The sequence below is a fragment of the Pezoporus wallicus genome, unplaced genomic scaffold, assembly GCF_028554395.1.
Source record: "Pezoporus wallicus isolate ANWC-B61680 ecotype Strahan unplaced genomic scaffold, APGP_CSIRO_Pwel_v1 contig_7339, whole genome shotgun sequence".
Classification (NCBI taxonomy): Eukaryota; Metazoa; Chordata; class Aves; order Psittaciformes; family Psittacidae; genus Pezoporus; species Pezoporus wallicus.
Window position 1 is genome coordinate 466,936 of NW_026636333.1, and position 18,167 is coordinate 485,102.

General features: G+C 38.4%; 1 protein-coding gene across 9 annotated transcripts in view; it reads right to left on the reverse strand.

The window, feature by feature from the left end:
- Window positions 1–18,167, reverse strand: part of CDC42BPA (CDC42 binding protein kinase alpha) — a 179,900-nt gene that overhangs the window by 46,800 nt on the left and 114,933 nt on the right. For 8 of the 9 annotated variants that reach the window (XM_057400046.1, XM_057400045.1, XM_057400039.1 and 5 more), the window contains exons 15-20: window positions 17,941–18,051; window positions 13,780–14,027; window positions 9,653–9,758; window positions 7,726–7,850; window positions 1,135–1,240; window positions 402–550 (exon numbers count right to left, since the gene is read on the reverse strand). In XM_057400046.1, coding sequence (XP_057256029.1) covers window positions 402–550; window positions 1,135–1,240; window positions 7,726–7,850; window positions 9,653–9,758; window positions 13,780–14,027; window positions 17,941–18,051 — 845 coding nt within the window. The remainder of the gene's footprint in view (window positions 1–401; window positions 551–1,134; window positions 1,241–7,725; window positions 7,851–9,652; window positions 9,759–13,779; window positions 14,028–17,940; window positions 18,052–18,167) is intronic. The other variant, XM_057400043.1, reaches the window with a different exon arrangement.

Consider the following 18,167-nt stretch of genomic DNA (forward strand, 5'->3'; position numbering starts at 1 on the left):
GAGGGATGATGATGGGCACAAGTTACTCCTGAGGAGATTCTGATCAGATACAAGAGAAAAATTTTTCATGATGAAAACAACCAGCCATTGGAATAATCTCTCCAGGGAAGTGGTGGATTCCCCAACACTGGACTTTTTTAAGATGCAGCTGGACAGGACACTGGAACATCTAGTCTAGGTCATGCCATGCCTAGAAAGCTTGGACCAGATGATCGGTTCCAGTCTGGTATTCAGCTGCTTAGACCATAAAGAGACATGTGGTCTTTTTTTCACATTTGGATGTAAGGAACTGGCACATCATTCATTATCAAATTTTGACAGACAAGGTAAAAAAATCAAGATTTGATGACACTCCCTAGGAGGTATCACAGTAAATTTCCATCAGAACAATTCAGTCTTACCACTCTGTAGATATACAGGAAGCTTTGACTTTGTTCAACTCATCCTGAATAGCCTGTTTGGCTCGGATTTCAGCATCGAGAGCAGACTGCAGTTCCAACCTCGCAGACATATCCAGTTTTGCAAAGCGGCGCATCTTCCATGGCATGTCCTAACAAAGAATAATAAAAGGGAAAAGAAAGGCTAAGAGGAAGGAAAGCTGAAACTGAGGAATGGAACTAACTTCAATTACATTTCTGTCTATTAGGTTCTTAATGTCAGAGTTCATTAATTTCAAAGTAATCTAAAAAAAAAAATAAGAATTGTTACTAGCAGTATTATTTTTAAACTCAAGTATTAGATGGCAAAATGAACATCTTACACTGTTATGATCTTAAAACCACTGTGAATTCTAGTTTGGATGTGCCTCAATTCATATGACAGCTATGAAGGACATTCACATTTCACAAGACTAAGTTTTTCACTACCCAAAGTATAGATTTACTTCAACAAATTCATACATGATTATAAACCAGCTACTTGAACAACAACATAGATAAAATCACATTATAAAGATGTTGGTGTTTAATTCATCGATAAACAATAAATTTGCTGTTCAGTTATTCAGAAGGGAAGCTCTGGAAAAGTCTAACTTTTGACTAACACAGGCTCTACTGACAGGTAAAAATTGCAGCTGAAACTATCAAATTAGTGTTTTTACAAACAAAATCCCCTGACATATGGAAATATTCTTACTGTAGCTCTTGCACCCAAACTGGAGTTCCTCAGTGCCTCTAGTTCTTCTGTCATTTTAGAGGCCAAGGCTTGAAGATAACCTCGAGCGTCTTTTTCATCACTTACCCTAAACAATTACAGAAGAAAAGGGTGTTTTAACAAAGAATTGAAAGGAAAAAAAATCCACAAATCCCTTCAACAAAATAGCAACCAGAAACACAAACTAGCAGAATACAAAACAAAAAGCATAAAGCATAAAGAAACAAAAAAAATGTACTAAGAAGAAAACCACACAGAACTAAACCTTGACAGCTTTGCAAAACATCCAATAAAAATATCCATCTTTAAGAGAAGGAATAAAGATTAAAGAACTATGTATCTAAGAAAGCAATATATGTCTCAGTATAATACAGTATTGGAACTAGAGGTTTACTTTACTGTATCAACTGACTATGAGAACTAGTAGAATCAGTGATATTGTTTCAAGAAATGATAATTAAAGAGAGAGAATATAATTCCAATGTTATTAAACAACATAAGCCAGAAGAGGCTCTCTGAGCTTGCTTTCTATCAAGGCATGTTTTCTGGGTGTGAAGACATCAAGGAGGAGATGTGTCTGGTTTTGAGATTCTTCCACCATCAGTTACAAAGAGGAAAGAAAGACTTTGTGATTAATGACAGCAAAAGGATCTTTCTTTACTTTGCCTCAGGTTTTAACATAGAAAAGGAAGTTGCCAAAAAATTATGTCACTGAAAACTAAGTAGCTTATGAAAAACTTTACCCAAACAGACACACACACACCCCTAGTTCCTTTCGCCTCACATGCCAGGCTCTGGACACGCTCATCTAACCCACAGAAGAACAAACACAGCTCTGCAGCACCAGGGTACACCCAAGTCTCTGAGCTGGTCCTGAAGACAAGCAGTCTAATACCACAGCTTGATCGCAGTTAGATCTGCCAGCACTAACCACAGAAATGTTTAGGATGTGCTCTAAGTAATGAGCATTTAATAGTTTAAAATAACAGAGGAATGTGGGAAAATAATATTTCTATTTAACAGAAATTAACTTTCCTTGCTTTCCTTCATAGCTGTAATTCTGTTGGAGTGATTCCCCTTCCATACCAATAAAGCAACATCAGTTTCTCTAGTTGATGCTATGGACTTCATGCACACAATGAATATGGAAATGGTTCTACTTGCAAGTTTACCATTAATAAATAAACTCAGTATTTCAACAAAGATTTAGAGACTAGGAGGCAAGAAAGACAGAGAGCACACACTCTGAACCGCCACGGGGAGGAACAGAAGGACTTTCCCACAGTGACTTTATGGCAAGATCTCAATGCAAAAGCCATGGACTAAACAGCTACGGGTTGTACTGACTTCTGGCTGAGCAGTCTGAAGTTTACATAAGAAAAATTGCTTTAATACGGAGGAGGCTAATGCAAAAATAGCGACCACAAAACTCACACTCAACATGAAAAACTAAGCACTTATTCATGCTTTGGCCTTTATCTGCTTTGCCTCCTGCTTGTAATTTAGCTCAAGAGGTAGGGAAGAGACTGGAAAAGAACACAACTTTATTAAAGTCAGGGAGAGTTTTGATATTAATGAGTCACTATTTTTCCCAAGGTATACTAGAACTCAACAGAAGCAGCGCTCCAACTTCTTTTCCCATAATAGGCTGGATACATTGCAATGACTAGATATAGACAAACTTGGCCTATACAAACTATTTAGCGTATAAGAGTGGGCAAAAGATGTGAGGAAATAGCACTGAGATGCTTTGGGGGGGGTGGAAGGTGCATAATACATAGTAAAAACAAAAGAGTGTAATGTAAGCAGGAGTAAAAGGAATGTGACGCTCTCAAGGCAAGAAAGTAAGTGATGTAGAAGGAACAAAAAGTGATGTAGGAATCAGCATTTATCTTCGTTTTTTTATGTGTAAAAACTTTGAGGAAAAAGGGGATAATGTCAGATTAAATTGATTTGGAGTCTTATTCTTTTAACTTTTCTCACTAAAGCTGACAAACTTTCAATGTCCAATTTCTTTGTCAAGTTTTAGCATGCCATATAGATCCTTCTTTATAGAAGGTAAGGAAACATTTCAGTTATTTGGTCTATGATGTACAGAACCTCCAGGCTCTGAATGCTGAAAAGCTGCACATGGAAAAACCTCAGAAAGATGCTTCACAGAACATGTGAAAAACTAGAAAATGAAAAGATAAAGTCAATGTTTTGCAGAAATCTATCCCGAGTTCAAGGAACCTCCTCAGACTTCGGAAGACACTAAACGGCACTACAAATCGGAGGAGATAGTTTTGTTGTCCACTAGATGGCAAAATTCCCTCGATAATGACTAGTGATTAAAGGCATGTTTGCAAACATTGATGTGAAATGCCTTGCGTGAACCAAGGAGTCTTGTAGATTTCTGATTTCCTACTGTTTTGCTGGGTTGCTTTTGTTTGCTTGGCTTTAAAAACAAACAAAAAAACCAGAGCAAGAATGGTTAAGTTACTCTTACTAATGTTTCTCTTCGTGCCCCACTTCCTGGGGACAGCCCTACCAAGCACAACAAAAGACCTAAGGCAGAAAAAGTTCTTCAGGTTCCACAGAGTCAACTTTGTTTACTGAAAACTTAGCTGAGGTTAACTGTTCTGTTTTCATATGTAACAGAAGTGCCCTTGCAAGCTTAGCTCATTAACTATAGCGAGCCGACAACAGCAACATCGTACAAATTCCTGCCACATTAAATTCAACTGTTTGGTTGGAGCTAACACCGTGACAACCTTCGAATAAGCACTAATACCTAGTATGCTATTTGTCAGGCTGCTCAGAAACTTAGACTCTCCAGGTCTCTGTCTCCTACTTTACAATACAATATGGACCTAGAAGCCTAAACGGTTTTGCTGAACAGGAGTGGTCTTAAAGCCCTAGGGTCTTAGGCAAAGCTGCATCTTACCTGATTTAAAACCACTAAGGAAGTTCAAGAGCCATCACTCCCAGTTCTCCTGGTTTCTCTATGCTTTTAAATTTCTGTCTTTGTATCACTATGCTCAAACCCTGCATCTTTTTTCTTCCCCCCAACTCTCCTCAACAAAATGTGGATTTAAAGCTGCTTCTCTAAGAAGTTTCAACATTTCCCTCTGCTCCCAAACACTGACATTTCCCACTGCCCTCCTGAATTTCTATTTCATAGATACTAAACTTCTGATTACTCACACCACAAGCATGATGCATCTCAGGATTTTTCATGTTTTGAGTTTCTTACAGTTGAATTTTCCCAAAGTTTTTGCTAATCCTCTTCCCCAATTTGTGTGTGCTTTCTCCTGAGAGCCACCTAGCTGAATCTAAGCCTAACATCCACTAGGTAAATTAGGTAGGATTTAGCTCATCCATATAAACATACTCAACAATACAGAGGTATTTGTTTGAACTAGTTGCCTAGGCTTCGTTTTCAATCAATGGGGAGAAAAAGTGATTTCTAAAGTACTACTAATGGGATTTATCTGTCTGCCTTAGGACTTCTAGAACAAGGTTACATGAATCCCTCCTAGAAAGACTCATAAGATTCTTGCCAAGTACAATGGGAATCACTACCAAGATTTCCATCGACTTCCTTTCTGCAGCAGAACAGAAATATGGTAGCATGGCTATTTAAAGGATTCTTTTTTGAAGAGACTGCATGAAACTCCCATGCAATCAATCTCTTTCCCATCTCCCAAAGGAAAATTTATAGCTGACAATAAAAGCCTCAATACTTCTTACTCTTGTCAAGGAATGATAAATGATTTGGCTAATATAAATTGTCAATATAATAGCTCCATTAAGGCTGAATGATCTGTGAGGGTCTGTTGCTACCATATTAGAATTTGCAATGACAGTTTGATTCAAGTGTTTGTATCAAAATCTGGCTGTATTTATAGAATCTTGGTATAATAACAGCAAAAATAAAAAGGCTTTTGTACATTTGCCCTAAAAAGATTCAAAGAGCACAGCAAGAAAGCAGGAAAAAGCTAAAGGGAACATAATAGGCCATCCAAGTAACTCACAAGTTATAAAATCTAAAGGAAATAATGATTTAAAAGGGTGCAAGGAGTCATGAAGAAAGTGACAATCTTAACCACCCAAAATGTGGATTTGAACAGGGGACAGATTTCCTAAGAGAGATATCTGTTAGATGGCAAAGCAATCAAAGAACATATGGGACTCCTCGGGCTTGAGTTACTCACAACAGGACTACAACAAATCCCTCAAACTACCATGGGCAGCTGAACAAACTGTTTACAAACCCAGTAATTAAGTCCATCTACTGCCTCCCATCCTTCATAAATCTTGGTACAAAATGATGATGGTGGCCAAGCCCCAAGTTTAAGAGGTGGAAAGTATGCACCCCAAATCCCTATCTTAAGGCAGTATCATGTGAATAATCTGTCAGTTTTGAAGAGGGAGCCTAAGAGCTTTCCCCCACTTTGTTAGCATCAAAGCATTCTGTTATCATGCTGAAGAGGTGGACAGGTACAGATTAAAACTGTGTATTCTTCTGAGGAAAACAGGGCTTGTGAAAGGTTAAAGAAGGCTAATTTTCTTCTTTTTTTTCTCCTTTTAAAAATGTTTATCATTATTATAGATGTTTAAATACTTCATATAGCATCCCATGCTCACAGTAAAAAAAATCCCCAGAAAAGGACCTGCTTTCAGTATGCAGTGCTGAATTCTATGGCCAGCAGAAGGACATGACCAGATTACCCGGGTAACAAATAGAAAACCTAAACATAATGAGAAAAAATATGTGAGTCAAGCTAAGGCCTCACATTGCTGAAAAACGTTAACATCAGCAGAGAGAAGTATGGAGAGAAAGTATTGGGATGTGTTATCGCGATTAGGAACTGGAACCAAGCCACATCTTTTTAATCTCTTGCAAGTCTGCTCACAGTACTTCTTTTTTTTTCCCTCTTTTTATAGAATTGCTTAATTTTTAGTTCCATACTTAAAAAAAAACCAAAAAAACAACATTATATTATCATAAGGGATCAGTAAAATGGTATTTCATTCAGAAAGTTAGTCTTGCGTGTACCTGATTGGTTTCATGAGGTATCTTCAGAGATACAAAACACTCAAACCTCTTTTACCCCCACAGCCACATCTCTAATACATGCGAGATCCTTTATCGCAAGCCTAAACCACATCAGTAGCACATCTTAAACACACTCATAAATTGGAGCAGGGACATTCTTAATGGCTGTTGGTATGTTTTTACATAGTGTTAAGTAATTCAGACTTGGCTTTTGCCAGAACTGCCAAGTTTCAGGAGGACTTTCACATTTAAATCTGAAAAATGGGGTTTGGTTACCTTGGTGCATTAAGAACGATAAGTTTTACCTTATTACAATATGGAATGTGAAGTAATAGACTTGTCTGCCTTGTTACCTTGATTTTTTTTTCCCCAAATAAACATTTCTGATTATCTAGAAATTAACTGGTCATTTAAACAACTTTTATGCATTTTTTTATTTCCGTGATGCCATCTACTATACTCAGTTATGAGAGATAAGACTGAAAAGGAATATGCACAAAGTGGACCCTGTACATTTGTTAACCTCTGCTAGAAATATAATGGCCTGAGATGCTATGGACTTCATAGCACAGATTGGCATTACATACTTCATGTTACAATCACTGCTTAAAACACTTCAAGAAGCCCAGAGGGTAGCCCTTCTTTCCTGTTACATATTCACATGGCAATATGCAAAAACCAAATTTCTATGATACTGACATTACAAAAATACCAAACAGTTTCATTATAGGAAACGTTTCCCATTTTGGCTTTGACACAACAAATTAGATTTTTTTACTAACATGAGATGAGAATAATGGGGGGGAATAACCAAGTAGTAATCCAAAAAAAAGATGACTATATGATGATGAAATCTTCCCAGAAGTGGGTAATCTGTAAAGAAAGTATGTGGATGAAAACTGGTTTTGTAGATGCTAAACACTGCAACAGACCATAAAAGGGAGGGGAGAGAAGCAGGCATGGAGAGGAAAAATAAAGACCACCTAGATAAAACAATCTTTTTCTCCGAATAGTTTCAACTCGGCTTTTTGGTCCTTGATTTATTAGAACTGCCCAGAAGACTTTAGAAACATAACGTCATTATTTATTTGTGGTAGTCTCAAATGCCCTCCTTGTAAAAAAACCCATCACATAAAAGTTGCACTGTATTTGTTTCATTCTGCCACATGACAAGCAGATGAAGGAAATTAATGCCGAGACACAAGCACTCAGCCACTGCTTTTCCCAGGCTTGTTCCCTCTCCGAGGCGTGAGCCCAGCACATGATCCTTCCAGCATTCTTCCAAACCCACAAGCCACACCCAATGCCCGTGATTCTTCCGTACTTAAAGAAGTTGTGTTTGGTTAGACACTTTCACTCTTAAGGAGGATTTAGGTATTATTAAAATCTCATGGAAAAATACAGCACAATCCAGGCCGGTTGTAAGATTTTACCTACGCACTTCCAAGTGCCACGTGCAAAGGCGAAAACTAAGTAACAGCCCTACCACATCCTGAGGGGATTCTGCAGTGACATTAGAGCAGAGGACTCACCACTGGATGATCTCAGTGATTTGGGCCTCCCAGTGGGCGACGGACTCCTTTTTATCAGCCAGATCTCTCATCTCTTCTTCCAGCTGCCGGTTATTCATACTCAGCCTCTCAAACATGGCAGTGAGCTGAATGAGAATTTGAACAACTTGTTAAAGGTATAAGCTGCTGTGATTCCACCTTTGCAGACTCAAACCCATGCGGTCCTCTCACTCACAATGCTTTAGAAACCAATACTACCCATCACGATAAACACTATGCAACAAAAAAAGCCAGAATCTCTCCTTATGTATGACCTTAGCTGTGCTGAAAGACCCCCTTTAAGGACTAGAACTGCATTTTTACTCTAATTAATTAGTTTTCTGAGAATTAGTCTCTAAATACCTCCAGAACTCTTAGGAGGTTTCTGCTTTGCAGCATATAGGTGTGGAATGTTCTAGATGAAAAAACCTACACTGTAAGGGCAAAGCAAGGGCACAAAAATTGTTATAGTTCAGATAAAGCTGCCAAACCTCTCCCTTGTTTAGTAACCATGGAGAATGAGAGGCTTAACAGATACAGGCATGAGTCAGTCCTGAGATTCTCCAGGTGTCTCACATTCCCCTCTTTTTTTTCATTTTACTTACTTGCAGTCAGGGAAATTGAAATTAAATGCACATCTGTAAGTACAATATGTTATACCCAACAATTAACCTCTCACATTCACAGAGCTGTCATTCATACATGCACATTCTGCAAGACAAAGCCACAGCTAACCTGGCTTGGTATGGGGAACTAAACCTTCATTGCATTAAATGGCTATTCCGAAAGTCAAACTGGAATCAGAGATCAGACAGACTTTATAGGAAGCCCTGCTTAGGAGAATGGCTCTCAAGTAAAAAGCTTCCTTTAGTACTGAAATACATTAACAAATTGAAGTGGTGGAAAAAATATCAGTTTCAAATCTCTTCTGCTTTTTACTCCAAAGTACTCTACTCCATACTTATTTAAATGGACTTACAATTTAAATATGACTGACACTAAGCAGAAAAACTATTGAAGTGACAGATCTCTTACTGCTCTTGGACTAAGCCTACATACAGGCAAAGCATGTGTCTTATAGTGGTATGAAAACAGGATTCAATTTGAACGCTGGCATGCACACATGCTCACTCTGAAGAACATTCTACTTTCATCATATTTTTAGAAAACCTAATATATTACAAAAAGAATAGACTAGTTTAGCAAAGCTTAGCTAATCCACAATGAACTTGAACAACCTGTCGAAATGAACAATAAAGAGATAATCTAAATGCACGAAACAATTTTTCCTTGCTCAACAGACTTCAATTAATATGCTTTATCATTTGTATTTTTTTAATATCTCAAGGTAACACTTCATCTCAATGGATGGGAGGGCCCTGCTTTTTCACAGTAACTGACATGCAGATATACCCTAAGTAACCACATCATTAACTATGTATTTTTATGTTGGGGTCATACAATGAAATAAATCACCTTTTTTTCTTGGCTTAAGGTATTGACTAAGATGAATCTTACTAAACTGTAAGAGCATCTAACTCAATTCCTTCACACAAATACACATACATGCACATATATATATATGCACACATTCTCAAGTTCTAAATGCTCCAACCCTGACAGTGCTCAAGGCCAGGCTGGACAGAGCCTTGGGCGACATGGTCTAGCATGTGCTGTCCCTGCCCCTCTGCAGTGGGTTGTAACTTGATGAACTTAAGGTCCTTTCCAACCCAAACCATTCTATGATTCTATGTAGATGCCCTATTCAAATCAAATACTGATCACCACTTTTGGTGTAATGTAAATTTCTGCTATCAATTAACAGTTAATAATAACCAATACAGCTCCAACATTTCCAATTTATACATAGCCTAATTGTAAACTCAGGACACAACTAATCAGCACTTACCTTATCGAGTTCATTTGAAAGTTTCTTGTTTTCCTCTGTCAGCAGAATCTTTTCTCGCTCGTACTTCTGTTTGAACTCTGTTTCAAATTCCTCTCTCTCACTTTGGCTAAGAAATAAAATGAAGCAGAATTAGAAAGTTTCTTATTCCAAAACTCATTACGCTGTTCACTTATAGACAAAAAGATCAATACACACACCAGCTGAAAAGGAAGTACTATGCTGGTAATACCACAACCTATTTAAGTAATGTATTGTAGGGCTGTAAGATGGTGTGTTTAATATTAAGACATTGATCTTTCCTTCAGTATGGAACTGATACAGCTCCACTGAGCTACTGTTTATCAATCCACTTACACTTACTACATTGTTCAGATGAACCACCCCGACACTGGGTAGCTGTAATTCTGCAGCTCAAAGCATGTGTCAATATGCTGAGAGGCCCAGGGTAAATTCTCAGCTCACAGAAACATTATTCTAACTTTGTATTGCTAGAAATCCAAGTTTCACATAGAGTGACGAGCAAAAATGACCATGTTATGAAACCAGAACATACAGAAGCTAAATCAGTACACTCACAGCTGGGTCTATAATGAGGAAAGCTTATGCAGGCTAGTTTTTGGACAATTTAGAACAGACAGGACACACTGGAACTGTTAATTCAGGTACTATATGCCTACTAACGCCCAAAACTGGGTGGATAACCTACACACTAAGTATCACCAGATTCTACAGCAGGCTTGGACCATTCTTTCTGAGAACAAGTTTCAAAATAGCTGTTCCCCTCAAACCTTCCCTTTCCCTGTGAATGTCACTCAGCAGAGGAGAACCCCTGATTAATTCCACTTAACATCAGCTTTGATCTTGCACAATGAATAAGAGACCCTGAAAATAAATGAAGCTGCAGGTGCTCTGTTTGCCAAAGAACACTGTAATTTCCTGAAAGTGGTGGTACAGCAGTGTTTTGGACATGCAATTTCCACCTCACATCCACTCTTTTCAGACTTGCTACATTTGCATCTTGTATTCACCATTTCACTAGCTATTCAGGTAACTGGCACAAAGTTCATCAGTAGGTTGATGGAGCTATACTATAAATGTCAGAGATGCAGTAAACATTCAGCAAACACCACTGTGCAGCCTTAAAAAGGTTTGAAAAAGTACTTGGTATAAAAGGGTAGCACTGTAGAAATAAAATCCAGGGGAAACCTTGTCCTGAGCACTGTGATTTTTCTTCTGGGTACTGATTTGGATTTTACATTGTACAACAGAGATATTACATCCTTGCCTCTTTTTCTGAGCTGCTGAACTACCAAAGCTCTGCCAAACTGACAGAACACCCTTAAAAGATGAGACCTTAAAAGATGTCAGTGGTTACAGTGAACCCAGTTAAGAGTAATGCTGGTTTGAATTTCCTATTCCTAATTTAAAATTCATTTAGTGCTTCAACCACTCTTTGAAATCCAGTACAGCATGTTAAGACTCATGGTGAAATTGTATGTTGCTAGGCATCCTTTGAAACGTAACACTCCATCCTAGTAAAGTAACAGACTACCCTTACTGCATAAACGCCAAGTTTGAAATTTACCACCACTTCTTTTCTGTATCAACAGATTCCATGCATATGATGAGCAGTCTAGGGAAAAGGCAGGAAGAGATTAAAGCATTGGCTGTCAGGGGAATTAATAACAGGTCCTGCTTCTGTTTGCAAGGCACAGATTCAAAGCTAATTCCTCAGACAGTAGACCGAACTAAATCTGTATTTATTTCTTTTATTTAGCTTTTATGGTTTTCTTCAGGGTTTTTTATTCTCTATTTGTCTAAAATTTGTTCTTTTAAGGCTTTAGGGCTCAAAGCAGCCATAAATAGTGGTGGGTTAAGGAAGCTTTGGAGCAGTAAAATAGCCAACATACTTGTAGTTTTCTGTATTTTATAGTCTTAATTTAACTCGTGATTGTCACTAACTCAGTAAGTCAGACCGCTATAGTGTAATACAGAAACAAAGATACATTTTAGACAGAGGAGAATGTGGGTGTAATATATCACACCCAAATATCAACTCAGAAAAGCATGGAACAGACTCCATAGGCATACCTTGGACAGCCAGGAAGATCAAAACAAGGCATTTGCTTTGAAACCTGGTACCCTCCTCTACCATCAAACTTTTTCTCTCATCTGAAATTTAGCTCTGTATCTGCCCTTCAAGTTTAAGAAAGCATACATGATCCAGCTTTCTTTTTATCAGTAAAATAACTCTATCAAACCACATGCAAGCAATGTGAAATACAGCTTCATGGTATCACTCTGTCCCTCCAGCTCTTTACTGCAGCTGTACAAAGTGGAGAGATACTCATTGCTTTGAAACCAAGGAAAGCAGACTGGAACAAACACCAGCCCCCAGGCTTCTTTATATCACACAATTTAAAACCCCCAAACGCTGGTTGATAGAGCTCTCTGCTTCATAAATCTGCCATTAAATGACAGGTTTAAAAGAAACTTCTACAAACATGATTCTAAGAAATGGAATATTGTGCTAAACAGATCACTGGCCCGATATCATGCTCCTACATTCCCAATTTTAATTGCACGGAGGTTAGGAGACTTCAGCAAAGGGCAAGTACAGAAAGGGAGTTTCTCCCCCTTGAAAACTTACATTGTTGAAATAGCAGAAGAAAACATAAATCTGAAGGAAACAAAGAAAACAATACCCATTTTTAAAAAATAAAACCAGAAACTACCCACAAGCAAGTTACACAAAAATACTGTGCACAGATTCTGACCACGCTCTGACTGACCCTTGTTTAGGATAACCTACGTAATTCACTCTATGCTATAAACCCTCACGAAGTAATGCGACCACACCCTTTTACCAAAGCCTTTTCATAAGCACTAAAGATTATTTTTAGACCTCCAAAATGTTTTTGCCAAACTGTATACACACACTTTAACCCTCACACCCACCCCAAGCCCATTGCTGAAATAATTCCACTTATTTCAGCATAAAGCCCCCAGGTGCTTCCTCTTCAACTCTCACATTGAACACCTCTGAACTGGAAGGCTCACAAAAGGCTCTGCATGCCTGACCACAAAAGCTAAAAGAAAAGCAGCTTCTTCCTAATGTTGAATTTAAATCTCCCCTCTTTCAGCTTAAAGTCATTCCCCCTCATCCTACCACAACATTCGCTTGTGTTAAGTCCCTCTCTAGTTTTCTTTTAGGCGTATCCAGCCTATGAATACCTGTATTCTAGGAAGGAATAGCTCATGCACTGCATTCTAAGTTGCACGATCCACTTCCCCTGGTGCAAAAGGACTATCAGAGAAGCAGTGTTTCCACCGCTATGGGCATAAGCTTTATTTACTACTTATATTTAAGAACTCCCTACAGTTTGGCTAAGCTTTCAGCAGGAACTTGTTATGCCATCTTGCTACAGCAGCAAGAAGCAGCACCTCTGTTAGTGTCTATAAGCATTCTGAATTTTTTATGAATGAAAATGAACACATTTGATTTATGAGTATTTCCATCACTACACTATCCAACAGAAAAACTTGCTTTTATTGAACGCCTCGAAGAACATTCTCAAGGCCAGTTATAAGCTCCAACCATGTGGGAGAGAAAAAAGCAGGTCTCTAACAAAATTACCGTGTCAGAAGAGATAAAGCAGCTTAATGCCTGCAGTAGTCTGATGACTGATATTAACACTGGATGGAACCCAGCATGGATTAGCCTTAGTCTGCATTAAGTGGCTGTCCCTGTGCTGGCAGAAATGTAAGCAACAGTTGATCTCTAACACCATTTTGCATCACAAGATGAAACAGAAGAAAAATGTCAAAAAACTCTTTTAAACTGCAACATAAGCTCCAGGGGTTAACCTACCCCAAAGTCTGCAACTCAAGTTACATACCTTGGATGGTCAGCTAGGGCACAAATTCTGCAAAATTAACTGTTTCAGGCCAGGGATGGACATTTTTTGGTACTTCTTTGTTTTTAAAAGGTGACTGTTTTCAACCCTGGCTCAGCCAAAATGCACCTGCCTGTATTACAGTGAAGGAAGTGACGGTGTGTTTGGCAACATAGCAGGAGTCTTCAAAAGATATTTTCAGCTTAAAGGTAAATTTTATGCAATACTCACTTTTCTCTTCTGGTTTTCTCTAACTTGTCTTTCAAAATCATTATCTCCTTCTTGAGGGCAAGCTGCTGGCTCTCTGCATCCCGCAGTTCTTTCTTCAGGCTTTTTATTTCATTAGCATGCATGATTTCCCGTTTAGATAGTTCCTCTTCATAGAAAACACTTTTCTTCTCCAGGTCTGCTTTTAATTTAGTGATCTCTTGCTGGTGTTCTATACTGCTTACTCCAGGTGAGCGACCAACCTGTTTTTGCTAAAATAAACAGCCGTAAATTAGTACTCAAGGATGCAGAAAATGAAGCTCAATAACAACTCAATATTCCTAAGCATATGTTTAGAAAATATCCCATTACAGATCTGAGTTAAACACACCTATCCCAATGTTCTTGAAAATTTGTTACAGCCTAAATCTGAACTGTACCCTTTATCAGTTTGTGATTTAAATAGAGTAATAGATTTCAATCCACTGAAAATTTGATCATCTCTTTAAATATCTCTGGCCCCATTCTGACCCCCCTTTACATGCAGTCAGAAAGTGACCACAGAATTGGAGGACTTTAATGTTCCCACTCACACCACTGATAGCAACAAGTTCATGTGACTTTGAGGAATGCAGAATAAGGACTATGATATACAGACAGCATATTTTAAAGCACAGATAAGTAGTGGAAGAGCTATACTAAGACAAGCAGAGTCTTAACTGAAGGCTAAAATCTAGCTACAGAAACACTATAAGGATTGAATAGGTCAGGAGGGAAACCTGACCTATTTTACTTAAACTGATCATTTACATCAGAGTGGATTAATAGGAAAAACAAGCTTTAAACAATAAGAGTAATTACTTCACTTCTCGCAGCTGCATAGCTCTCTTAGTGAGGTCTTCTGGCATGTCAATAGTCTTTACACATTGCTTCAGGATACATACACATTTGCACCAAATGCTGCACTCACTAAACTCAATGTCCTGCCATAACATAGAGGAGGAGCAAGATCAGGTTCAAAATGAGATAGTGGCATGACATGCACTGAAATCCAAGTATGGAAATACTTTTGTATGTAAACACATGTAAAACTTGGTTTGGATTTTTTTCTATTACTTAAATCTGTAATTAAAGGTAGTCTAAGGAAAGGAAATTACTTAATACAAACACTGTGCCTTGAGATAGTGCAGGTAACTGGAAAACCTCCTTCCTTACAGTGACTGACTCACAACTTTGGGAGGACTGAAGATACTTTGTTAATTATACCTCCAGTCGTACCATGAGATATTAAAAACCTTTCAGTCACCCTTAATTAAACATGGCTTTGGGTACCAATTTCCTTTTGTTGACGTATGAATAGACTTTAAGAGCTAAATGTCATTGTGGAACATTAAGATGAGCTGAGTTCCTAGGAGCAAGCTGGGCCTTGCTCTTAGTACCAGCAGAACACCGAAGAACCCCCTAAATGTATGAGCCAGATTGTGCTGCTACCACATCGTTTTCTGTAACTCATCAAAACAACCATCTGTTTTGATCCAAGAGTAAAATCCTGTCCTTGGCATGCACAATGTTGAATTGGAGAAAGAAGATGCAACCCTAACAGGAGATGGTTTGGAGAAAGAAAGAATTAAAAAAAAATAATTTATACACACGAAAGAAAATAAAAGAAAAAAAGATGATATAGAAACTTTCTTTCATGCACAGGCAGTTAACTACTGAACTTGTTTGTTACTGCCCAACATACTGAATTGCCTACTCATATATGGCAATGCAGCACATAAGTTTAGGCTGCGCAACATCATCTATTAGGTATGCAAAATGTTTTGGTGGTGGTTCACATTTTTTTTGCACAATGAAAAGGTAATACTAAGACAGTAAGACAGATGGTGCAGAAGAAGTGAAAGCTGGATGGCGTTATGTAATGCCTTATACAGAGCTAGAGTAACAGAATAAAACAGAGTACACGTTTTGAATTGATGTAAGCCTAAATTCCAAATAGGTGTTTCCATACATGCCTGTTTCAAGTGGACAAATGATGCAAGTGAGACATAACGTATTGCCTGGTACACAGGTAATTTAGATGCTGTTGAATGCACCCCAGGATGCATTTTGCCCTCTTGGCTGCCAGGCCACAATGCTGACTCCTACCGAGCCTTTGTTTTGTATATCCAAATACATGACACACACTAGCTCCCCTTTGTCCATGCACCTACTGACAACTTCACAGAACCCCAGCAGGTCAGTGTTGCTTGCAGGATTTGGCTAGATGGGAGGCGCGCTGCCTTCTCAGCAGGCTCTGCTTCATCCATGAGCTCGCTGACCTTATTGCTGACTACAGCCTCTACCCCTTTCCTAAGGAAGTTGCACCCACTCTTCCGCAGTTTCCAGGACCTTCTGGATAAGGGTTACAGTCGCACAGTGGGCCAATATAAGAGGGTGCATGTCCTGGTCAATAGTTCTCTTACTTCTCACTTGAGTTCCTCCAGAACCCCCTTGGTGAGGCCACTGATCCGGGGGTAACTTCACATCTGCCAGCTCTACCGCTTCCTGCACATCTGGCTCAGAGCAACCCAGCTCATCTGACCAACCTGCTGCAGAGCACACATTCTTTGTGGCAATCTCCCCTGCTTCAGCAGTAAAACTGGTCACACCAAAAACTCATTGAGCGTTTCTGCCACACCTCTATCAACTCAGAGATTTCCTTTTCATCCCTGCCAACAAGCAGCCCCATGAGTTTCTTAAGGTGGCTTTTTGGTTTTTATTTAAAGAGCTTCCCACAATCACTCTGAACATCTTTTGTTAAGTATTGGCTAAATTCTCTTTATTTAGCCATCAACATCCTGTTTATACTTGACCTGCCATCATTTATGGGCTTTTCTATTCTCATTTAGAGAAGCTTCCGTTTTTACATTACATATTGACCTTTCTCTATGACAGGCTTCTGAACTTAACTATAGACAACAACCTCACATGATCCAAACTGTGTTCACTGAATTACAAATTATTACTAAGAAAGCTACAAGTCCCCTTTCCTCTTCTGATAAACTTGGCCTGGTGTTATAAATCAGCATATCATTTATTATCAACAGATCTCCAATACATTCTTCTCGCCTTCAACTGTCATACAAACTCTTCATTGATGGTGAAAATTCATGAAAGGAGGTGAAATACATCTTAATTTTCAGATAACCATCTGAATTCACAGCAGTAAAAACTTTACAAATCCAGACTTCATAGTGAATGGATTTCCTTATTTTCATTTAACAAAGGAAGGCAAAATAAAAGAATGCAAAATAACCCCCAAATTCTCTGCGTACTGACTCAATGTTGACAACTGGCCCACGGAATTCTAATTAAAGAAACATGTTTATTCATGTAAATTAATGCCAGAATAGGCCTAACCTGACATTTTGCAAAGGAAGTGTAGAATTCTCCTGGTGAACGAAGACTGGGAACAGATCTTGCTGTAAATGAACAATAACCCTGATGTGAAAACTAAAAACTTTCTTATTCAATTTCTGAGAAAGTCTGTTTCTTCAAAGCACCATATAAAATGCTATATCATAGAATAACAGTTTACATTCTTGGCTTACTTAAATTACATTACACATGTAAGCAATCTCATCCATATAATGCCTTCATGCTCAATGCTGTTCTTGTGCAAAAACATCTCAACTCCTGGCTGAGAGGCAGAATACACTAAAACTTCTCCTTTACAGTTACATCATATGATATCTATTGCGGAGGAAACACCATCTTTCTTTTGACTGACATACTGAGGAGCAACACAGCACACCAAAAAACCTATACAGAAACCTGCCTAAGTTGCAGGTTTATCTTCAAATACCCAACCATCCTACGTGAAAAAAACCCTAAACAAAACCCCCCAAACAAATGGTTTTGCCAGGTAAAGTTAAACAAAGTAATAATGGGAGCAAACGGGTAAGAAATCATCACATATTAAGAAATAGTTCAGTGAGCAGTGAACACTCTGGCCTGAAAAGTACATTAGGCAAATGTTCATTTTTCTGGACAATAATGCCATGCATGCTTGCACTAATATTCAGCATCAACTGGAGACACAGACTGACAACACCCTTTTGTCCTACATCTGAAAGCAATCAGACAGATCCAAGTCCTACTTGACTAGTAACTTTGCAGGTGTTAATATCAAAATAGACTAACCTTTAGCCCTTCTACTTCGCTTTCCAACTGTTTAGAGTACTGTTCACTTCTCTCTCGCAATTTCCTGTCTTTGGATGCCTCAGCAGCTGCAGCTTCAGCTTGGACTTCCAGCTACAAAAGTACATAAGTTTTTAATAGGTAGGATTCTTTTTTTTCCCCAAGAAAAATTCTATTGATGGTATGCAATATAAGAGGTAAATCTTCAGCACTAAACTGAAGACTTTAAA